This window comes from Convolutriloba macropyga, chromosome 6, assembly GCF_964194025.1.
Source record: "Convolutriloba macropyga chromosome 6, txConMacr16.3, whole genome shotgun sequence".
Classification (NCBI taxonomy): Eukaryota; Metazoa; Xenacoelomorpha; order Acoela; family Convolutidae; genus Convolutriloba; species Convolutriloba macropyga.
The window spans coordinates 8,427,219-8,449,792 of record NC_134473.1 but is presented as its reverse complement, the minus strand read 5'-3'; the positions used below and the strand labels follow the sequence as shown (position 1 = coordinate 8,449,792).

Genomic DNA, 22,574 nt, shown 5'->3' with positions numbered 1-22,574 from the left:
CAGATCGATCAACAGCTCGCTTCGAAGTAACCCCTGAAGTGAACAGGCAAAGTCACTTCACACGATATCCCAGTTCACGAGACCGATCCTCAAGTGTTGAAGACCGAGACGTGTCCCCCAGAGCTGGTCTATTACGATACAACGCTGGCTATTCATGTAGTAGTAGCCTACCAAAGCTGAAGTTGAACAACTTCGACGGGAACCCTCTCGAATGGCCGGAGTGGTCTAGTATGTTCATTGCTACAGTGGATCAACGACCAATACCAGACTCAGAGAAGATGAGCCATCTGAAGACTCTACTGTCAGGCAAGGCAAGGTCAGCAATCTCTGGAATGGGCTATTCTGGACAGTTTTATGGTGCTGCATGGAGTATTCTGGAGAGGAAATTTGGGAGGCCTCATGTGATCATTGATGCACAACTGGAGAGCCTTCGCAAAGCAAGTCAGGTGAAACCACACGACTCAACAGGTCTGATCAGTTTCTCAGTTATTGATTCGAACTTTGTGAATGTGCTCAAAGAGTACAAGCAGATTGGTGATCTGCAATCAAGCTCGACATTGTATATGGCAGTAGATAAACTACCCCAAGTTCTCAAAGAGAAGTGGTGGTTCTATGTTGATGATAAAGATGAAGATTGGCCTAATCTGATTATGTTTGAAAAATGGCTATCAAGGATAGCATTCGTGCACGAAGGGTTTTCAGCTTTCAAGGGAGAGCGAAGAGAAGAAGACCGAAGAAGCACAAATAGAGACAAACGGTTCTCGAAAACGTCGAACTTCAGTGCAAGTTCCAACGTGAAAGAAACGAAGCAAACGCAAAGTGATCACTGTCCGCTAGCTGATGGCACTCAAAAAATATGGAACTGTCCACTTTTCAGGAACATGAGTGTGAATGATCGGTACGCAGCAGTGAGAAAGCAACGCTTATGTTACGGATGTCTAGGCAAAGGACATGCAATCAAAGATTGTAAAGTCAATGCGTGCGGCATCAATGGATGCATCAAGAAGCACAACCGATTGCTACACTCAGAAAACCAAATGGACGAGGGCAATCATGCAGTCAACGTAAGCGCAGCCACAATCAACCAGAGTAACGAAGTTACTAGCTTTCTTCAGATAGTTCCTGTCTCAATACAGAGCGGTGGCAACCGGCTGAACACATATGCTTTCTTCGATAGTGGATCAACGGTTTCATTCATCGATCAAAGTTTGCAAGAGAAGTTACGGGCCCAAGGCACCGGTGTGACGCTCAACATAGCTGGCATACACGGAACGAAGGATCTGAAGACAGAAAGGGTTCCTCTCAAAATAAAGGGACTACATTCAAAGGTGCATTCAATCGAAGCGTTTGCATACCCGTCAATCTCCTTGGGAAACACAAACTACAACTACAACAAGCTGAAGCAAAGCTTCAATCACTTGAGTGTTTTACCCAACAAAAGCTTCAACTTGATGGAAGTTGGCATCATCCTTGGTCAAGATGCTTATGAGCTACAACGCCCATTGGACTATAAGATAGGAACACGAAGTGAACCTTTCGCCGTTCTAACAGAGCTAGGATGGGTAGTCAGTGGACCCATGACGGGCAAAAGAAGACAAAATGTTTGTCATTTCGCCTTCACTGAAGATGCGAAAGTGGCAGAGAATGTCCAAACCTGGTGGGACATAGAAACCTATGCTTCCAAAATCAACGTCGTCAGTCAGTCAAAAAAGGAACTGCAGGCACAAAAGATGCTAGATAGTACGACAAAGTTCACAGGCGAGCGGTACGAAGTGGGAATGCTGTGGAGTGAACCAGAGCCAAACCTACCGAAAAACAGCTCAGCCTTGGGTCAGCTTTACTCACTGGAGCGAAGATTCCAAAAGGACCCAAATCTGAAGAATTTGTATCAACAGTTAAAAGATAAAGATGTAGAAAACGGATTCGTAAAGATATTGGACGAGTCCGAAGTGAAAGGCACCTTCGGGAAAGAATGGTATTTGCCACACCATCCAGTGCTAAACCCGAACAAGCCTGGCAAAGTAAGACGTGTTTGCAATGCTGCCTCAAAGTACAAAGAAGTATGCCTTAATGATAAGCTACTAGCAGGACCTGATCTGCTACATGGGTTGATTGGAACAATATTCAGGTTCCGTGAAGGACCAATAGCCCTGACAGCTGACATCGAATCGATGTTTCTACAAGTGCAAGTCCCCGAACAGGACAGAAGTTGCTTGAGGTTCTTATGGCGTCCTAGAACAAACGAACCTGTTCAGATATACGAATATCAGCGTCATGTTTTTGGAGCTAAGAGTTCTCCAACTTGTGCAAACTATGCTCTCAACCGAGTGGGACTGGATAACGAAAAAGAGCATCCGATTGCAGCCAAGGCAATACAAAACAACTTCTACATGGACGATTTCATCAAATCGGTAGAAACCCCTGAAGAAGCAATTGAAGTCTTCAATCAACTACAACCTCTTCTTTCTCGACATGGGTTTGAATTGAAGAAGTGGATAAGCAATAACGATGCAGTTACCGAAGCAATCCCAGAAGACTTGAAGTCAATCAGCAACACAAAACAAGTCGAAGTGGAACCCAGTACAGAGGGATCCTCAGTGCTAGGACTACAATGGACCGTTACGAATGACAGTCTTCAAGTATGCAGAGGTACAAACAAGGAAGTTGAAGCACCTATAACCCAGAGGAAGATTCTGTCACTGGTATCTTCAGTATTCGACCCGATCGGATTGTTTGCTCCGTTCAGTGTTCATATGAAACGACTTCTGAAAGGCATCTGGACTAAGAACGGACAACATTGGGACAACGAAGTGGAGCCTAGTGAAGAAGAAGAATTCCTGAGATGGAAAGAACAACTTCCAATAGTGGCTGAAACAAGCCTCGATAGAAGATACTTCAACAGAGAGAGGGATAAAACTGAGCTTCATGTGTTTGCTGACGCATCTGAAGACACGATGTGTGCAGTGGCCAATCTACGTTCACAAACAAAAGAATACTCAGCTGATTTAGCATTTGTCATTGGAAAATGCAGAGTGGCACCGATGAAGCATCTTTCAATACCGCGATTGGAATTGCAAGCGGCAGTCATGGCAGTGAGGTTGAAAGAACAGATAGTCAAGGAACATGAAATGAAGATAAATAGTTGCAGTATTTGGTCAGACTCAACTACGGTATTGCAGTGGATACACAGTTCCCATCGTAAACAACAAGTGTTTGTGGCCAATCGAGTGGCTGAGATACTAGATACAACCGATGTTTCACAGTGGAAACATGTCAGCGGTATCAACAACCCAGCGGACATTGGCACCAGAGCAATCAACATTGAAGAACTCAAGAGAAGTGATTGGCTCACTGGGCCGGCCTGGTTAAAACGACCAGAAAGTGAATGGTCGGAGCAGGTGAACCTAATCTTTGCATCAGATGAAGAGAATATACCTTCATCAGTATTCATGATACAGGCTGAAGAGAAGAAAGCTGTTATCCAGTGGGAACAATTCAGTAACTTCAACAGACTAGTAAATACAGTGGCATACGTACAGCGAGCATTGAACCAACACAAACCAGCAACGCTCGTAGTCAACATTGAAGAAAGAGAAAAAGCAAAAGCAACAATCTTCAAGTTACTACAGCAAGAACAGTTTGGTGAAGAGATGAAATCTCTCGAAGCTGAAAAGGAAATTCCAAAAGGCAGCAGAATTCTACAATTCTCCCCCTTCATAGATAGAGAAGGGCTTATTCGAGCCAAAGGCAGAATAGGCAAAAGTCAATTGGATTTCAATGCAAAGCATCCAATATTGCTACATTGGAAACATCACGCGGTTGAATTATTCTTGCGAAACGAGCACAAGGACAATCAACACGAGGACACTGAGCATGTAAGAAACATTGTTCAGCAGAAGATTTGGATCCTAGGCATACGGAACGCCTTAAGATCAATCAAGAATAAGTGCGTTACCTGCAGAAAGGGCAGAGCACAAACGATAGCACCAGTAATGGCAGATCTACCCGAAGAGCGGCTAGATGCTTCAACAGCTTTTACAAATATTGGAGTCGACTACTTTGGCCCTTTCATTGTGAAGATTGGGCGAAAAAATGAAAAGCGATGGTGTTGTCTCTTTACTTGTCTAACTATGAGAGCGGTGCATATAGAAGTGGTACCCAAGTTGGACACAGATAGTTGTCTCAATGCAATAATGAGATTTTTTGCTCGAAGAGGCAAACCGAATACGATCATCAGCGACAACGGGACAAACTTTGTTGGAGCTGAAAAAGAATTTGCAGAGTACGTTGCGGCATGGAACAAAGAAGGGATCGAAGAACATCTAATTCAACAAGGGATCAGATGGAAGTTCAACCCACCCGCAGCACCCCACTTTGGAGGAGTATGGGAGCGGTTGGTGAGAAGTTGCAAGAAAGCAATGTATGCAGTGTTGGGGAACAGATCAGTCACCGAGGACGTTCTTTCAACAACGATGTGCATCGTTGAGCAGACTTTGAATGCGAGACCTTTGACTCCAGTCAGTTCAGATGTTAATGACTTAGAAGCATTGACTCCCAATCACTTCTTGCTTGGCAACAGGAACGTTTGCTTACCCTATCTACCATGCGCGGAAGAATTTGTTGATCATCGAAAGCTCTTTCGACAAACTCAAGCCTATGCAAATCTCATATGGGACAGATTTCGTAAAGAATATCTGCCAACTCTGAATAATCGGCAAAAATGGCGATCTACGGCGAACGAAACCCTCAAAGAAGGCGATCTCGTTTGGTTGATCGAAGACAGCAATAAGCGTGGATATTACAACCTAGGTCGAGTTACGGAGACCATCGATGGGTCTGACGGTGTGATTCGATCAGCGATAGTTCGAACCAACGACGGTGTGTACAAGAGACCAGTAGTGAAGCTCGCCCCAGTACTACCTGGAAAAGATGTTTTTGCGATGGAAACCAGGGCCGGCGATATTGCGGCTGAGCTTAAACAACTCAGAAATCAAATTGAATAGCGCTTCAAGGCCATTTCAAGCCTTAAAGCTAGAATAGCGTGACAAGCGAAATTTAATGCTACATTTTACTGAAGCCAAACGGATTTGTTTACTTTGTTCAACATTTGTATTTAACAACTATTATTAGTACACAATCGTCATTCATGAAGCCAAACTATAACTCAAACTCGAACTACCTCAACCACCAGCAAAACAATACTACGACTTAACAGTATTGCATCAGATTCTTTGCGATTGGATTGCGAATCAACCTGTTATTGATACAAAATATTCGACAAAACTTCTACACGGTTAAAAAATTTCCCATGACATCAAATTTACACTGAAAAAGTGACGTTATGGAAAAGTGTTCACATTCTGTCGACATTATTATCTACAACCAATCAACAGTTGAATTTGATATGTAAATCCACGTGACTAGCAGCATAAAAGGAGCTTGAAAAACTACCAAAAATCAGTTGAAACTTGTTAATTTTGTCTTATTAAACTGACATACAGTGCGTATTGAAGCAAACTTCCTTGAGCGGTAAATTAATTGTTACTGTGTCTTGCTTCTGTAGACCATATTAGTGATTGTACAGTTTTAACTTTACTTTGATTTGTGAAAAGAGAATTAACTTTGATATTCTCAAAACTTTCTTTCTGAGGAACGAAGTTCCTAAGTAAGAGAAACTTTGTGCAAAGCACATAGTCAGTTGCTCTAACTGGCTTTAACGAAGCCTACTCTAGTTTGATATTGTTTGTTATTGAAACCAATAGAAAGACTTGCTAACATTAAAATTAGAAGATTTATTGTTGGTTGTTCAGTTACATTTACAGTTTTCTGACTGTTTTTGCAATCTTTGAGATAGAAAGCTGAAACTTTGCAAGACTATAGCCAAGTTATAGGGCTACATTTTGTCGGAATTAGAATTTGCGATTTCGAATTTTAACTTGAGTTATTAACGAAAAACTCAACAAAATTTGATTGTTTCAATTTGAATTATTTTGTTATTCTGAGAGAAACAAGTTTGTTATACAGCAAAGCTGAGCAATTAGTTATTGAGACTAATTGAGCAACAAGCAATGCAACGGTAATCTACAGTATAGCGGATAATACAGTTCAAAAAAGTTAACTGCAAAAACACAATATCCGGACAGATTTGAAACCGCTGAAACGAACTGGGCGGTGTAAAGTTTTCCTTGACTTTGATAGGAGAGCAGCCGTCACAGTCTTTGACTGTCAAATGAACTCTTTCCTGTCCAGTTTTGTTAATTTTAAGAAGCTAGACGGCATGAAACTTCGGTTCAAGCATTGATTGCAGAAACAGTTTGTACTGACAGTTGTTTCGCGATCAAAATGGTGTCAGTTGATTAGGTTAAAAGTGTTGTCAAGTTCTCGTAAGTTTATAACAATTGATTACTTTATAGAATAGTACAAAACAAGGACTTTATTTCATTGTAGGAAGCATTTTTGTTTTTACTGAGAAAAATTATTCGACCAGCCTCAAATTTCTTTTTATATTTTTGATTTATTTAGATTTTTTACTCACCTCCAAACTTCTCCATCCCACTGCACAAATAAGCGACTTGTTTTACAGCTAATTGATCTTATTCATGATAAGTTATAATCCTATTAGGTTAACAGATTTATAATTCATAATTGGGTCACCCTGAGTTGTAATAAATGTTTCAATCATTTATCTCTCCCTGATTATCTTTAATCTTTACTAACTTAAATCAAGTGCACAACAATTACAGAAGACAATGTTAAACCAAGAATAATCATTATGAACTAAACTGTTCTGAATGGAAAACAAAAGAAACCAATTTGAGGTTTCTCCACTAAATGGAAATAACGCTATCATTTTAACTCTTTTTTTACGAAACTAGATTTAATCATAAGAGGCACAATTTTCTTAACAGTATCAGAATCAAAAAAGAAAATAGTTTTTCTAAACTTCTGAAATAATACACATAAAAGAGATTGGAACCTCTCTTCTCAGGCAAAACCGCATACTCTGCGGAAGAAACATTCTCTTTGCAACAAAAGAAAAAACACTCCTTAGAAGAATTAAAATCATGCTACGTAACTCAAGCACTAAATGCTCGAGAGCTTCGACTTTTATTGAGTACAGCCTCAAAATTATAATCTATATAATTATAAACTATTTTAAGTAAGAGAAATATCGCTTCCCTCAATCGATTATACATCTTCGGAGATATCTCCACAAAAAAAAAGCAAAACCTAGACTCAATAGTTCAAAAGGAACTACTGAATACAAAAGACCAAAACTTTAACAATATATCTATAAACAGGATTGGTCCCAAAAAATTATGTATGTATAACAGAAGACCAGATGGAAATAAATCAAAATTTCCACATTAATAGAAGAGGCTCAATTACATTTTAAAACCATAATGCTGAAAACCATCTGTCTACAAAGGATAACCCAACAACACAAAATTTATTTCAAGAGATGTCTGCAAAAGAACAACAAAAACTATACTCAATAATTCACACAAAATCAATTGATCAATTGATACAAATTCACATGATTCAGAAACTACCGAATTTAACTCTACTCTTTCAGATGACGGACCAAAGTTTTCATCACAATAAACACCATATTTAATGGTGAAATAACCAAAGAACACGAGAATACTTTACGATCAATTAATTCAACATAGTTCCCCCAATTGCAAACCAAAATCTAATCATTACTTTACCACCATTACTAATTGTCAATTAATTGCTACACTCAGTTCATTTTCATGCTCAACCAACACACCTCTGGACTCTTAAATATGTTAACCACTCACCTACGTGGGTGCGTATAAGGAATTAAGTTTCTCAGAGACGAGTCTCCGAAACAAAATTTGCTACTCAGCAAACTTCTCTTAGACCATCTGAAAGAGCATCACATGGTAAGAAATTTAGATGAAAACGGTATTTCTCCGCTGAAACAATTTGACTTCGTCATTTTAAACTCCTAGAGCGGAATGAAATTGAGTCAAAAATTCACTGCTTCTTTTCTCAAAATTGATTTTTATTGTTTTCTTTAATTGATAGATGCAAAAAATTTTGGTGAAATTTTTCAAAAGCCAATTATGCTGTCTTCAATTCTGTCTAGACTATATATATATTCAAAATAGATAAAAATGAAGTAGAATTTAACAAAAACGTTTTTCCGTTGCACTATCAATTTACTAAGACCCGGCCACTCCACTGGGTTATCAGTCATAATCATAATTAAATAGCTTAGCTTCCAAATACAGGTCAAAAAAATTTTATTGGTCGAGCACAAGTATTTTTTTAAAATTTGAGTAAACGAGTTTTGGATTGCGATTTGGTGAGACTTGAAACATGTTTCCTTTTGGTCTTCTCTTCAAGCTTTAAGTAGTAACTTTTTGAAGGTTTCTATTCAAATAAATTATACTGTTTTAATTTAGCGCTTTATGCCAGGCAAATCCGCAAAGAATTCTAATTATGCAATGCAAAATAAACTTAGCTGAGAAAAGAGCAAAAAATCGATGCAATTTGTTCTAAACGGGTTCACCTGATTAACTAAGCCCAACTCGTGTTGTTTCTCTATATCCTTGCAAAAATTTTAAAAATTTTTTATTTTTCCTTTTTTTGACTCAAACCGTTTTCTCGAAATTCCAAGTGTCAATGCCGTTTTTTGAATGCCTTGAAAATCATTTTTTGTCAAATGTCCTTTTGCTCAGCTGTTCTGTCTAGTGCCTTTAGAGGAAATTAGAGCTCTGAAGTTCATTCTTTTAAATATTTATACATGGTCCTTCATGGGGTAAAACGATGGGAGACTAAGATTTTGTGCTAAAATATTTATAAAGAACCAAAGGGTACGAAAGTGTTAAATTACAATTGAAATTGTAGTTACGGTTCCCATTTTTCAGAAGAGTGAAAGAAAAATTTTCTTTTTTAAATATACAACGTCGCTGTCTCAGATAGCGAAGTAGTCACTTATTTATAGCGGTTTGATTCAATTTTGAAAAATAATATTTCCAGCTATGTCCAACTTTTTGCCCTAAAGGTAATGCCCTAAGTTAGGGCACGAAGTTTAGGGCAAAAATAGACTTTTACTTCTTTAAATTTTGAATTTTCGTGACCGATGAAATCGCACTCTGGGGTCTCTAAATATTTAGCAATATAAAGTCGCAGTCCCCTCGGGCCTTGTGCCAAGCGTTCTTGTTTCAAGGCTCTGAGTCCCTCGGATGACCATCATTTATATTCTAACATATGCTTAGATCACTTTTCCAAATAAACCAAACGGCGTGATTTTTAACTTGCCCATAACTTTTTTAACTTTTAAAAAATTGAACAAAGAAGTTTTTCAAACGATTTTTTTAACAATTTCAACAAAGCCTTCACGACAAACCACTGAGCAAAAATAATATTTTTAAGGGAAGAAAATTAAAAGTACTTTCCAACCCTCAAAATTGTTCAAAGATAACGCAAGTAAATTCGGAGGACACAAATTCTATTGGTCAGTGAAAAAAATAGTACTTAAAAAGAAAAATTCGCCGCCACTGCGCGCTGAAACTAAACTTTTTAATCAAGTAATTGGAGAGTACAAGGATATCATCGTAACTACCCGAAGTTAGGTTATCTATTATTACCACTGTTATAACCAAAGATTGCATTTGATCACGTTTGACAATCAACTAATCCGATCAAAGAAAAGTTATTATTTGATAGGTCACTAGAGTCATTTGGGTTAACTAAAGCTTCAGTAAACAACTCAGCGTGAAATAGTACTATCTAAGATGACTTGATCGAATCACGAGACAGGTGAAGAGAACTGAGCTGAACAAATTCCGATAGTAGAGATAGTTCACAAGACACACCAGGTGGAGAAAAGAGCAGCGACCATATTTCATCTTCTCAATTTGCAAGTCAGTTGTTTCAAAAGTGGTCACAGCTACAATGGGCACACATTTTGCCGCTATCAAAGGTGCGTTTTGAAAATGAAGTACAAGATATTTAGATAGTGGAAATCGGTTTATGATTTCTCCAGCGAAAAAAAATATACGCCAGTTTTAACTAAGGTTTAGTATGAGGGCTGTGTGCGGCGAGGATGTGGGTATTTTTTTGGGAGGGGGCATGGCAATTTCAAAAAACTGAACATGACTTGAAAATTTACGTAATCCATTGCTCGAAATGTGGCGACAAAAGTCGACCATGAATTGACGGCCCAAACTGTGCAAAAATGGTGCCCCGAGAAAGTGCATAGACATTAATGCAAAAATCGTGGCAGGTTAAAAATTTTTTTGAAATTCGAAATTTTCATTTTTTTTGAAAAGTTAGTTTTGACTTGAAATCAACTTGCAAGTGTAATCCAAGTCTTGGCAAAGACTTGTCAGACTTGCATTTAGACTGGCCCAGTACTGATCTTGACTTGCAGTTCAGTCCGGGATAGGCCAAACAATTCAAATTGTGCAAAATAGGCAACTCACAGTCTTAAATTTCCAACTCATAAGCTGGATGTCTTTAATATAGTTTTTAATGAGTTTTGAAGGGTCTTTAGTAGAGTCACTTAACCTATCGTTGAAGCGGGTACTTCGTCACTTTAAAATCTGCTGCAATATTTAGGAAACTCTGTAATTTTAAAATCTGGCACTGACTAGATGTGAAATTTTTTACCTTAAGTTTATGTTTCAATTATAGGCTATTATCATTCTTCTAAAGTCCGTTCGATCGAATTTCTGAACAAGTGTCAGATTTTCTCAGAGACCTCATCAGAGTCACGTATCCTATACAACTTGTGATTGCGACGAGACTTAACTAACTTGACCACACGGCTGCCATCATTTAGACTAGGCTTCTTTGAAGTCTTTTGACGATCTGTTGGAACTGGGTGACGTGTTTGTGTTGAATATATAACATGTCCTAAGATTCTGAGAAGCAATTTAATTTAATTTAATTACCACACGACTGCCATTGCCCTCTCGAAGTTATTCGACAACTCGGCTTCGCCTCGAGGTTCATAACTTCCCAGTGGCGATAATAGTTGTGAGATAATGTTCATTAAAAACAGCAGAAGTTTGCAGCTTAATTGATCAAAACAATGAATGATTTTCAGGCGCTGCTGCAGAAATGGGCTTCACAGTTGCGGAGGAGAATCTTGGGAAGTACAGCGCGAAGATAAAGGAGATAGAGGGTCTCATAAGACAGGTTGATGAGGGCGAGGATGGAGAGACACCCTGTGATACAGAAAGAAGAGACAAAGGATTCAGACCACAAGGGGAGAACAACACCCACGGACAATGGGCGTGGAGGTACTATCTTTATGACCTATTTTTCATGTAATTTTAGTTCCCATCGTGACTGCGACTGACACCGGATACCAGGCTTGATAGATCTTTGAGGTCGGACATGCTTTATGAACAAAATCACTATAATTGCACAACTAACTTTTGCGCTCACAATTAGGTGTGGCTCGCAATCAGCTGATTACGCTATTTCCAATTACATCTCCTGTGGTCTTTATGCACGATTGACCGACTTTTCTTCTGGCCCTTTTTTCGATTGACCGACTTTTCGATTGACCGACTTTTCTTCTAGCCCTTTTGACTTTTTGTTATCAAAAACGGGATAAACAGGTAGCACTAGGAAGGCAGTTCAGTTCTTTAAAAGTTGAATTTGACAATTGGAGGACCTGAATTTGACAAAACTAAGCTGCAACAGATAGATTCCAAGTTGATACCAGGTGAGGAAACAGAAAAATGAAAGCAGCTAGCTATCGAAATAGAACGGATTTCTGACTTGTTTAGAAAACATTTATGCACTGTTTATTATGCTGTAGAAAAGGCCAACTAAATGCGCTATTTCCACAGCTTATGAAAAACTCTCTTTTGGCTGTAAGTAGAGAAATCGCCTTGTCGCTTTGAGCTTGAAATTTTTCTTTGATTTTCATTTTATTTGATGACAAAATCATGCATTAAAACAAAAGCTTGAAACAAAGTATCGGATTGTTTTTTTTTGGTAATAATTGGGGAAATTATCTATCTGATTGCTTTCAAGTTTTATTGCTCTGTTGATATTTTTTGTTTATCATGTTCTTGGGTCAGGTTCTCTATCATGTTCTTTACACATGTTCTTGGGTCAGGGAACTGAGCTGCCTTGTCATCAACATAGATGAACACCTGAATTTCAAAATATTTAAAGGCCTTCAGAATTCTTTTCTGCTTTGTCTGACTTAAAGAATTTGACTTCGATGCAAAGATTATCATCTTGGAATTGCTTGCGACAGGTCTTTTGATGTCCTCCAACAGCCCTTCAGGCAGAGTTATGAATTTTCAGCAGTTATGAAGTAATAATATGACACTCAATTATGATTCAATTAATTTGAGCTCTGTACATCCTAAAGTGAACGTGGTTTAACTAGAAGTTGAGTTAATTCACATTAATGAGATAAAAGTTTTCAGGTGCTACATTGATGGCAGTAAAGAGGCAGAGAATGGAAGTGGGATACTGAGAGGGAAAAAAGTGGCAATCAAAGACTCCATTGCAGTGGCAGGTATCCCAATGACATGTGGAAATGAACACTTGAAAGTAAGGAACACATTATCAACTGCATTTCCCATTTACTAATACCACAGTTACTAAACAAACGATTCACTCTAAAAATCCACAATTTTAAGTTTGTAATATTGCACAATTTTTTTTTTGAAAAAATCAGTTCACATCAGAAATGGCCGACACAAAATACGAAATTTTCAAGAATCAAACGAAAAAAATGCTCGTTTTTTTGCGTGAGTCGCACGGAAAAACCGTAAAGATTAAGCCCAACAAAATTCTCTACATCGACATTATTTCGCTCAGAACAACAGTTTACTAGGTGTCTTTATTAACGTGAGACGATATACACAACGTAGTCTAAAACTGTTCCTTCTAGGCATTAGCTAGTACTACTTCTGGGCATTAAGTCTTTTGAATTCGAAAGTTAACTCAAATCTGGAAAATTACAAGCTCATGGGTTTGTCCAGTTTTAACAAGCGGTTTCGCATTTATGAAAACGGCTCACAAATATATTTATTTGCAGGATTTTATACCCTCCTTTGACGCAATTGTGGTAGAAAGAGTGCTGTCATCTGGGGGTTCAATAGTGGGAAAGGCAACAGCTGAGAACCTCTGTCACAGTCCATTCTCTCACTCCAGTTGCCAGGGTACAGTGCACAACCCATACGACCCAACACGCACTTCTGGTTAACACTTTCTACCCATAATTGTTTTTTTAAAATCTAAAATGTAAATTCAAATTTTTATAACCATAACAAAAGCATTTGTTTGGTTAAACATTTACTTTTTAATAAGTCACTTCAGATGTTAAATAATTTTAACAGGAGAAAGGTTGAAATTGTTTTCAGTTGGCTTTATGAGAGATGCACTTGAGACACTCTCTCATAACAAATAAATAAGTCAACCAACTATGCAAACGTTGTACTGAGAAAGCGTGAATTAAAGAAATTTTGACAAAAATGGAAGGACCTGATATGTGTAATATTCAGCGCATTCAACTCACTTCCTGTAAAATTAAGCGCTGAAGATTCGACTTTTGCTGACTGTTTATCATCTGAAGTGACTTTGCCCAAAATTATAGCAGTAAAAAAGAGCCGACATCACAGTTGATAGCAACTTTCCAGTAGTACAATTGTCGTATCGTACGCATTTTTCATTTCTATTTTTTGATAATTATATTATAAACTATTACAAGTTCTGGTACCCTTTTTACTGATCTATTTATCAGGTGGTTCCTCGTCCGGCAACGCAGTGGCTCTCGCTCTTCGTGAAGTTGACATGGCAGTTGGGAGTGACAGTGGATGCTCAGTGAGGGCTCCAGCTGCCCTCTGTGGGTGTGTGGGTCTGAAACCCACTTATGGACTGGTGCCCACTAATGGGGGAGCCCCTTGTCTCTGGTCAACAAATCATTACGGTCCCATGGCTTCCAATGTCGAGGTAGGGAATTATGCACCAACGCTTGTAATTTTCCCCCCTTTTTTAGTCACAAAACGGTTTATCAGCGTGAGTTGCTAAAAATTTGTCTCAAGGATGTCCTCTAAAAAAGAAATATCACTTTACAATTATTTATAGCACAATTGAGAATTTGAAATGCACCTCCACCTGCGTTAACATAGCCGGGCTCTTAAATAAACAGCATCTACTGACAAAACCCTGAAATCATAGAAAATCATAAATAGAAAAATTTAAGTCAAAACAACAAAAGAAAAATTGACCAAAATTACAGTACAAGTACATATGAAAAAAAACAAGTAACTCCCTACTATCGAGATTTTGAAATTGCTTCGCAATATTAGGAAAGCCCGAATAAGCTCGCAAGCATACCTTACTATTAAAAAAAAAGGAAAAAAAAACTTAAAAAATGGAGGAAAAAATGTACAATTCTTAAACTTATGTCAAATTTTTGTCAAATACTTTTGTCAAAAAAACTACTTTGCACCAAAAAAACACCTTCATTTAGTTATAGAGAATGCCTACATAGAGAATGCAATAAAACAAAGCAACAAATGAAATATCGGAAAAATGTAAAAAAAAACAGCAAAATAGTTCAATAAACTCCAAAATAGCGTAACACTCTCTATAATTACCAAAAGCCTCAAAACGCTATAAAAAGAACATGAATATTATTACTTCAGTCTGAAACAAACTTTTAGACAAAAATTTAAAGCCAGAAAAAACAGCATGGAAGCGTAGCTTTTTTTCACACCTACACTTCTCTCTCAAAAGAGGTATTATTCACCTTTATTCACTTACTGAGCTCCATGTTTTTATTTGCTCGTTCTATTATAAAAACTCAAAGGATAGTTTCTGCCAATAAACACTTCTTTTTAAAAAACAAAATCCTGAACCCATTCAACGACAAAAAAGCAATTAAATAAAAATTTTGCCCTAAAAACCAACCGAACATCCCTAAAAATTATTTAATTCCTCATATAATAGAAGTGCACACAAAAACAAAAACCTTTCTCTAATCAAATTCATATAAATAAAATGCTCAAGCAACAATAAGAAAGCAAAAAACAGTTTCACAAACCTGTCTTATTTCGAAATCGAAAACTGCAAAAAAAATTGACAACAGAGTTACAAGTTTCTCTATTGGTTGTCATATTTCCCAACAAAAATGCTCATTAAAGTGAAATAAATTGGGAACACAAACTACATCGAGCAGTTGGAGTCTTTCCAACTTGCATAAAAGGCAATACAACATAACAATGGACAGATTGCCTAAAAATTTGCAAGATAGCTACAATCTCAAAAATAGCTTAAAACTTTATTATTTACCAACAAGTGCACATTACTAAAAACATGAACCAACTAATGTCCGAAGAATTGCTCTCGAACAACAAGAGGTCAGAACAAACATTTCTCCCCGCCTGGATTCGAACCCCTTACCACCCGATCCATATCCAAATGCACTGAACACTCGGCTATCTACCCATTAATTTTTTATGCTGTAACCGACTTTATATTAACAACAAGCTTTACTTCAGAGTGATAGCAATAGAGATCACTCAAAAATGAAGAAGGAAAGCGTGAAAAAGTCACTTGAGAAGTCAAAGAATGTTCTAAAATAAAAGCACAAAATTGCCAATCAAAAAGTTTGTATAAAAAAGACCAACGCATTTAAAATAATTGGCATTAACTTCGTTCCAGGGCACTTAATAAGCCTACAACTATTACTGTAGCCTATAAATAATAGAAGCCGGAAAAATTGTTGAGAAAAATCAGCTTGAACATTTTCGCTCGAATACATAAAATTTTTCACATTAGTTTTTCTGCTCTTTTGAAGACAGCCGTATGCGCAAAAACAGTCTTTTCATTTTATAGTCGTATTTTGTTCAGCAATCAAGATGTTAAAAAAATTTTTCACGCTTTCCTTTTCCTGTCTCAAATTCCCACCAATAAAATTGACTTAAAAAAAGAAAATATGATTGAAAAGCGGTGTAAGCAAAAACACCTTCATTTGGTTAAAGAGAATGCCTACGAGTGTAGGGTATCAATTCAATTAACAATGAATGCAATAAAACAAAGCAACAAATGAAATATCTGAAAAATGCCAAAAAAAACAGCCAAATAGTTCAATACACTCCAAAATAGCGTAAGACTCCCTATAATTACCAAAAGCCCCAAAACGCAATCAAAAGAACATTATTATTGTTACTTCAGTCTGAAATAAACTTTTAGACAAAAATTTAAAGCCAGAGAAAACAGCATGGAAGCGTAGCTTTTTTTTCACACCTACACTTCTCTCTCAAAAGAGGTATTATTCACCTTTATTCACTTACTGAGCTCCATGTTTTTTTTGCTCGTTCTATTATAAAAACTCAAAGGATAGTCTCTGCCAATAAACACTTCTTTTTAAAAAACAAAACCATGAACCCATTCAACGACAAAAAAGCAATTAAATAAAAATTTTGCCCTAAAAACCAACCGAACTCAAAAATTATTTAATTCCTCATATAATAGAAGTGCACACAAAAAACAAAAACCTTTCTCTAATCAAATTCATTTAATTAAAATGCTCAAGCGACAATAAGAAAGCCAAAAACAGTTTCACAAACCTATCTTATTTCGAAATCGAAAACTGCAAAAAAAAAATTGACAACAGAGTTAAAGTTTCTCTATTGGTTGTCATATTTCCCAACAAAAATGCTCATTAAAGTGAAATAAACTGGGAACATAAACTAAATCGAGCAATTGGAGTCTTTCCAACTCGCATAAAAGGCAATACAACATAACAATAGACAAATTGCCTAAAAATTTGCAAGATAGCTAAAATCTCAAAATTGCTTAAAACTTCTATTATTTACCAAACAAGTTTACATTATTAAAAACATGAACCAACTAATGTCGGAAGAATTGCTCTCGAACAACAGGAGGTCAGAACAAACATTTCACCCCGCCTGGATTCGAACCCCTTACCACCCGATTCATAACCAAATGCACTGACCACTCGGCTATCTGTCCTTTAATTTTTTATGCTGTAACCGACTTTATATTAACAACAAGCTTTACTTCAGAGTGAGAGCAATAGAGATCACTCAAAAATGAAGAACGAAAGCGTGAAAAAGTCACTTGAGAAGTCAAAGAATGTTCTAGAATAAAAGCATAAAATTGCCAATCAAAAAATTTCTATAAAAAAGACCAATGCGTTTACAATAATTGGCATTAACTTCGTTCCAGAGCACTTAATAAGCCTACAACTATTACTGTAGCCTATATAGAAGCCTGAAAAATTGTTGAGAAAAATCAGCTTGAACATTTTCGCTCGATTTTTCACATTAGTTTTTCTGCTCTTTTGAAGACAGCCGTATGCGCAAAAACAGTCTTTTCACTTTATAGTCGTATTTTGTTCAGCAATCAAACTGGTAAAAAAATTTTTTCACGCTTTCCTTTTCCTGTCTCAAATTCAGACCAATAAAATTGACTTAAAAAGAAAATAAGATTGAAAAGCGGTGTAAGCAATACAAAATCGTTTGAAACACTGGGTCCACGATTCGAAAACCGCAACAAAGTTCTTCGACAGACCATGTATATAAAGACCCAAAATTTAGGACTGTTTTGTTGATATTTAGGACTGTGCCTTACTACTAGACGCAATAGCAGGTCCAGATCTATTTGCATGTCCGGTAGCTGCTGCCATCAACCGTCCCAATTCCTACTTAGACGACATCAACAAAGGAATCAACGGCCTCAAAGCTGCAATTCTCACTGAAGGATTCTTGTACGACACTAACGACAACTCCAACATTTCACAAACAGTTCACACAATGATAGACAAACTACGCAATATCGGAATGGAAGCGGAAGAAGTTTCCTTTCCAGAATTCGCGGAAGCGCGCCCGATGCTATTCTTGTTGGCGTCAATTGAATTTGGATACGTTGTCAATAACAATGGACAACCATATCCTGGTCGCAATTTCTCAATGCTTGATCTCAAAACCGCTTTCAAAGGAATTCACAAATTTTTGCCACAAAACGCTCAAATTGCGCTTCTTGCTACAAAGCTATTCTCACAGGACATTTGGTCCAAAAATATTGTTGAGAAAACAATAAATCGAGCCAAGCTACTTTCAAAGTAAGTTACGATATAAAATTTACGGGCTAAGTTTGGTCATAATTGTTGGGTTGTACTTTTTCATGTTTTGTTTTCAGTCGAGCGTAACTTTGCCCATTCGTCTTCGCCGCGCGAACTCTTCGAATCAACTCATTTGGAATCTTGTTTTGGGTGACTTTATCATTCTTCAAATGCGTGTCAACATTTTTGAATTCAGTAATCAAGTTTCAATTGTTTAGGAAAGTAGACGCTCTGTTTTCGAAGTACGATTTGCTGATTCTTCCGACTGTTCCATTCCCAGCCCCGAAACTGCCAATCATTGCTGAACAAGAGGATGAAGGGGAAGCATACGAAGGTGGAAGAAGCAAAGAGCGGAGGGGGACAGATCCAAAATGGAAACATGGACACCAGAGGAGTGGGACTGGAAGTATTACTGGTAGAACTGGTACTCCCTGTGACGTTATTGACAACAATGAACAGATTAAGGAGAGGGAAAAGAAGAAGAAAGATAATGAATTCTTAGAAGATCCAGTCAAGATGAATGTGAACTGTTGTCTATTCAACCTCTCTGGGCACCCAGCCATATCCGTCAACTGCGGGTTCATTCACTTAAATGACGAGACGACTGTCGATATCAACAACAATATTTCTTCCTCAGGTGTAAAAATGCCCGTAGGAATGCAAATTGTTGGAGCGTACATGCAAGAAGCAATGCTGTTTCAAGTAGCGAAAAAAGTACAGTCGCTAGCTCAGGAAAGCAATAAAACTGGTTCAAAATAAATATCAGAATTATTAGCCAGGTCTTTGATTGAGGACCTCGTCTTCGGTAGTTTGTGGTTATTGTTAGTTAGTTTTTATGTATTGATAGATAGATAATATGTAGTGAAGTTCTTCGTAGATTTTATTAAGATTCTTAGTTGACTTTCATACAAACTACATCTGCGGTAGTGATATTTTGTGATTCATCAGTGTTGTTCTTGAAGACTGGAATGTTTTTAGTTTAAACTTTGACCAATTTTTCTTCGAGTGCATCTTACGCAGGAAAACATTTGCAACATAAGCCCTTAAATACAACTCCACAACTTAAGCCAAAATCCTACACTACAAAATCACTACGAATGAACTTTGAACCTTTTCGCAAAAAAAATCAAAGCAGAAATCAAATCGCCAACGTGAAAAAATCTTTCTCAGTGGGCTTCAACGAACTCATGTCTCAAATCGGTTCGCTTTCTATGGTTTTGGCAAGAAAAAAGACAAAGTGTGAAAAGATCTTAAATAGGTCAAATCAGTCTTGATATCCAATTAAAATCTAAAGATATATTGCGAAAATCAGACTTTAACCTGGACTTTTGAAAATACGCTGGCCTGCTTATGAGTAGCCCTTGAAAACCATTTGCAAACCAAATCGTTGAAGAGGATTAAAAAAGGTCACCAAAAACAGAAAATCAAATTTTCTCTCGTTTTTGACTGCATCTTAAAGTTCTGAACAATTGTGTCGAAAACAATAAAAAAATGAGGTGCACCAAATATTGATCGGATTTTTTGAATAGTAAAAAGGACAAAGCACCGATATAGTTCCCATTTTGGAGAAATTTTCAACATTTAAATCAAAGAAAAAATACCTGAACCGCAGATAATTCTTTATTACTACGAGTAGACAAAAAGTCGTTAAAAGCTCAGGAAAACAATAAACCTGGTTCAAAACAAATATCCGAATTACTACCCAGGTCTACGTCCAGCACATCATCTTGGGTAGTTTGCGGTTATTGTTAGTTAGTTTTTATGTTTTAATATATATGCAGTGAAGTGCGCTATGCACTTTATCAAGATTCTTAGTCGAATTTCATACAAATTACATCTGTGGTAGTGATAGTTTGCGATTCAACAGAGTTGTGCGTGAAAACTGGAATTTTTTTTAGCTTACACTTTCTTGACCAGTTTCGCCTCGAGAGCATCATATGGAAGAAAACATTGCAACATAAGCCCTGAATTACAACAACAATATTCAAACAAAAATCTTAGACCTCAAAATCACTAGCACGGATATTAAACGTTTTCGCAAAAAAAATCAAAACCAAAAAACAAATCGCCACCGTAAACAAAAAGCCTCTCTCAGTGGGCTTTAACGAACTCATGTCTCAAATCGTCTCGCTTTTTTGCTCCTTTATTGTTTCGGTAAGAATAAAGACAGTGTGAGCAGATCATAATAAGTCAAATCAGTCTTGATATCCAAATCAAATCTAAAGATATATTGCGAGAATCAGGCTTTAACCTGGACTTTTGAAAACAAATTGACCAGATATAAAGTAGCCCTTAAAAACATTTTGCAAAACAAATCCTTGAGGATTAAAAAGGCCAGCAAAACAGAAAATCAAATAGCTGAATTTTAACAAATTCCCTCTCGATTTTCACTCCATCTTAAAGTTCTGAACAATTGTGCCGGAAAAAAATAAAAAGAATGAAGTGCACCAAATATTGATCAAATTTTTAGAATAGTAGAAGGACACAGCTCCGATATAGTTCGCACTTTGGAGATTTTTTCAAATTTTAAAGCTAAAGGAAAGTACCTGAACCGCAGATAATTCTTTATTACTAGAAAAAACACTTATTACTATAACAAAAACCTCTTGTTTAATACTATAAACAAAAAAACTTGAAAACTTACCAAGAACAATTTGATCATTTTTATTTTGTTTTTATAGAGTCAATTTTTCAAAACCACTCAATTACTGACCTTATATTGGAGTTTGCATTGTCATATTAAAAGCAAAGAGTCAGCACAGAAGTCAGTGATAAGAAAATATGTAGTTTTCGATTTAAAACTTCAAAAAAGCATGTACACTAACACCAATAGGAAACAAATTTTCACGCAAGCAAAACCACCGTTCAAATGAAGTTCATGATTAAAACTGCTGCTTTAAACTCTTAGATCAATTAGTCGACCATGATTAACATAAACAAGGAGGCTCAATAATATAGGTTCGCGCATAATGTTCCCACCCCGCTCATCCACATTTTCAGTTTGTTTAATTATCTACCAAATGAGGAAGGGATAGAAAACTTTTAAATAATCAACTAATTTTTGAAAAAAAAAACTGGTTCATGGATAAAAAATTGCGTCCAACTTAAAGCATTCAGTGGACTTAAAAAACCTCCTGTCGCTTTGGAGGGCCGAGGACATTTGCCACAAGAGTACGAGACCAGTCAGACAAAATCGATCAACAAAAAACATTATTAACATCTAAAACTCGATGTCTCTTTGTAGAAAAACTTAATAACAAAACTAACTAGCGTCAGGTAAGACCTAAACTAAACGAAATAACTATTTCATCACTAGAAAAAAACATGGAATCAGTCGTTGATGGGATTCGGTACAAGTAGACAAAAAACAACAAAAGCGGCTAACTTAAAAATTACCCTCATATTTTCTGAAAACAATCGGTTCCAAAGTAATGAAGATATGTAATGAAATTAGTAAATACGTTCTAATAGGATTATTTATAACTCCATAAGATGAGACATTGGGTACTGTCATTATTAAGCTTTTTCATACGAGTACAAAAAAATCAACAGATACAGAAAAAAACTCAAAAAATTTTTGCAGGAAAACGGTACCGAAGCCATTATAAACATAAGCATTTCCCTAAGAATAATAAATGTTTAGTTGCGCATTTTTTGAACGCCAATAAAACGATTTGTGACCACTCATTAATGAGACTAGGTAAAAATGAGAGAAGAAAAAGGCAAAGTTAAAATCAAAGATTGTATTTTCGAAAACAATTAATTTAAAGGTCATGAAAAACATTTAGAATAATTTGCAAAAAAATAAATGTTTGTTTATTCCTCTAAAAGGGGTCAATGAGAACTTTTCAGATCAGAATATGTCCTTCATTTACAAGAAACGTCAAAAATAAAAATTAAAAATCAAAATTATTTCTTCTAAAAAGCAGAGTCGAAGCCGTTAACACCATAATGAATTCACTTAAAACATTACATATGTTCATTTTCGCCTTCTTTCTATGCTAGCAACGCTAAATAAGACTTGTAATTAATGAGACTAGGTAACAAATAGAACAAAAAAGAAGAACAGAATTTGAGAAATAAAAAAATTCTTTTACATTAAAAAAAATTAAATTTGAAGTCATGAAAACCATCATTTTAACAACTAAAATACAATTTGAAGGAATGCAATTACAGACAAAAGTGAAAAAATTCCAAAACTTCTAGAAAACTGCGTTGAAGCCAATCAAACCAAAACTTATGCCTTAAAATATTATATGTTCAATTGTGCCTAAGTTTTGAACAACAATAAAATAATAAGAGACCTATCACTAATTGGGTAATGTACCAAAACAAACAACAACCTTAAAAACATACCCGGCGACTGCCGAAAAGTAGCGGCCGTTTATTTCTATAACAACGCTTTGGATTGAAAGAGAAAATAATGAAAAAAAAAGGTTTTTGTAGAAAAACAATTTCAAAGTGCAAACTA

General features: G+C 36.5%; 1 protein-coding gene across 4 annotated transcripts in view; it reads left to right on the top strand.

Moving 5' to 3' along the window:
• The window catches only part of LOC142340739 (urethanase-like), a 43,612-nt gene extending 24,521 nt beyond the window's left edge, over nucleotides 1-19,091 (top strand). The window contains exons 1-8 of one of the 4 annotated variants that reach the window (XR_012759080.1): nucleotides 9,316-9,958; nucleotides 11,087-11,282; nucleotides 12,432-12,558; nucleotides 13,049-13,211; nucleotides 13,754-13,962; nucleotides 17,601-18,103; nucleotides 18,181-18,253; nucleotides 18,322-18,388. Coding sequence is in view for 3 of the 4 variants with exons in the window: in XM_075391438.1 (XP_075247553.1) it covers nucleotides 9,931-9,958; nucleotides 11,087-11,282; nucleotides 12,432-12,558; nucleotides 13,049-13,211; nucleotides 13,754-13,962; nucleotides 17,601-18,103; nucleotides 18,322-18,862 (1,767 nt within the window). In the remaining variant the exon portion in view is untranslated. Of the gene's footprint in view, nucleotides 1-9,315; nucleotides 9,959-11,086; nucleotides 11,283-12,431; nucleotides 12,559-13,048; nucleotides 13,212-13,753; nucleotides 13,963-17,600; nucleotides 18,104-18,180 lie in introns of those variants that run through there. The other 3 variants (XM_075391438.1, XM_075391440.1, XM_075391439.1) reach the window with 3 other exon arrangements.
• The last annotated feature ends 3,483 nt before the right edge of the window (nucleotides 19,092-22,574 follow it).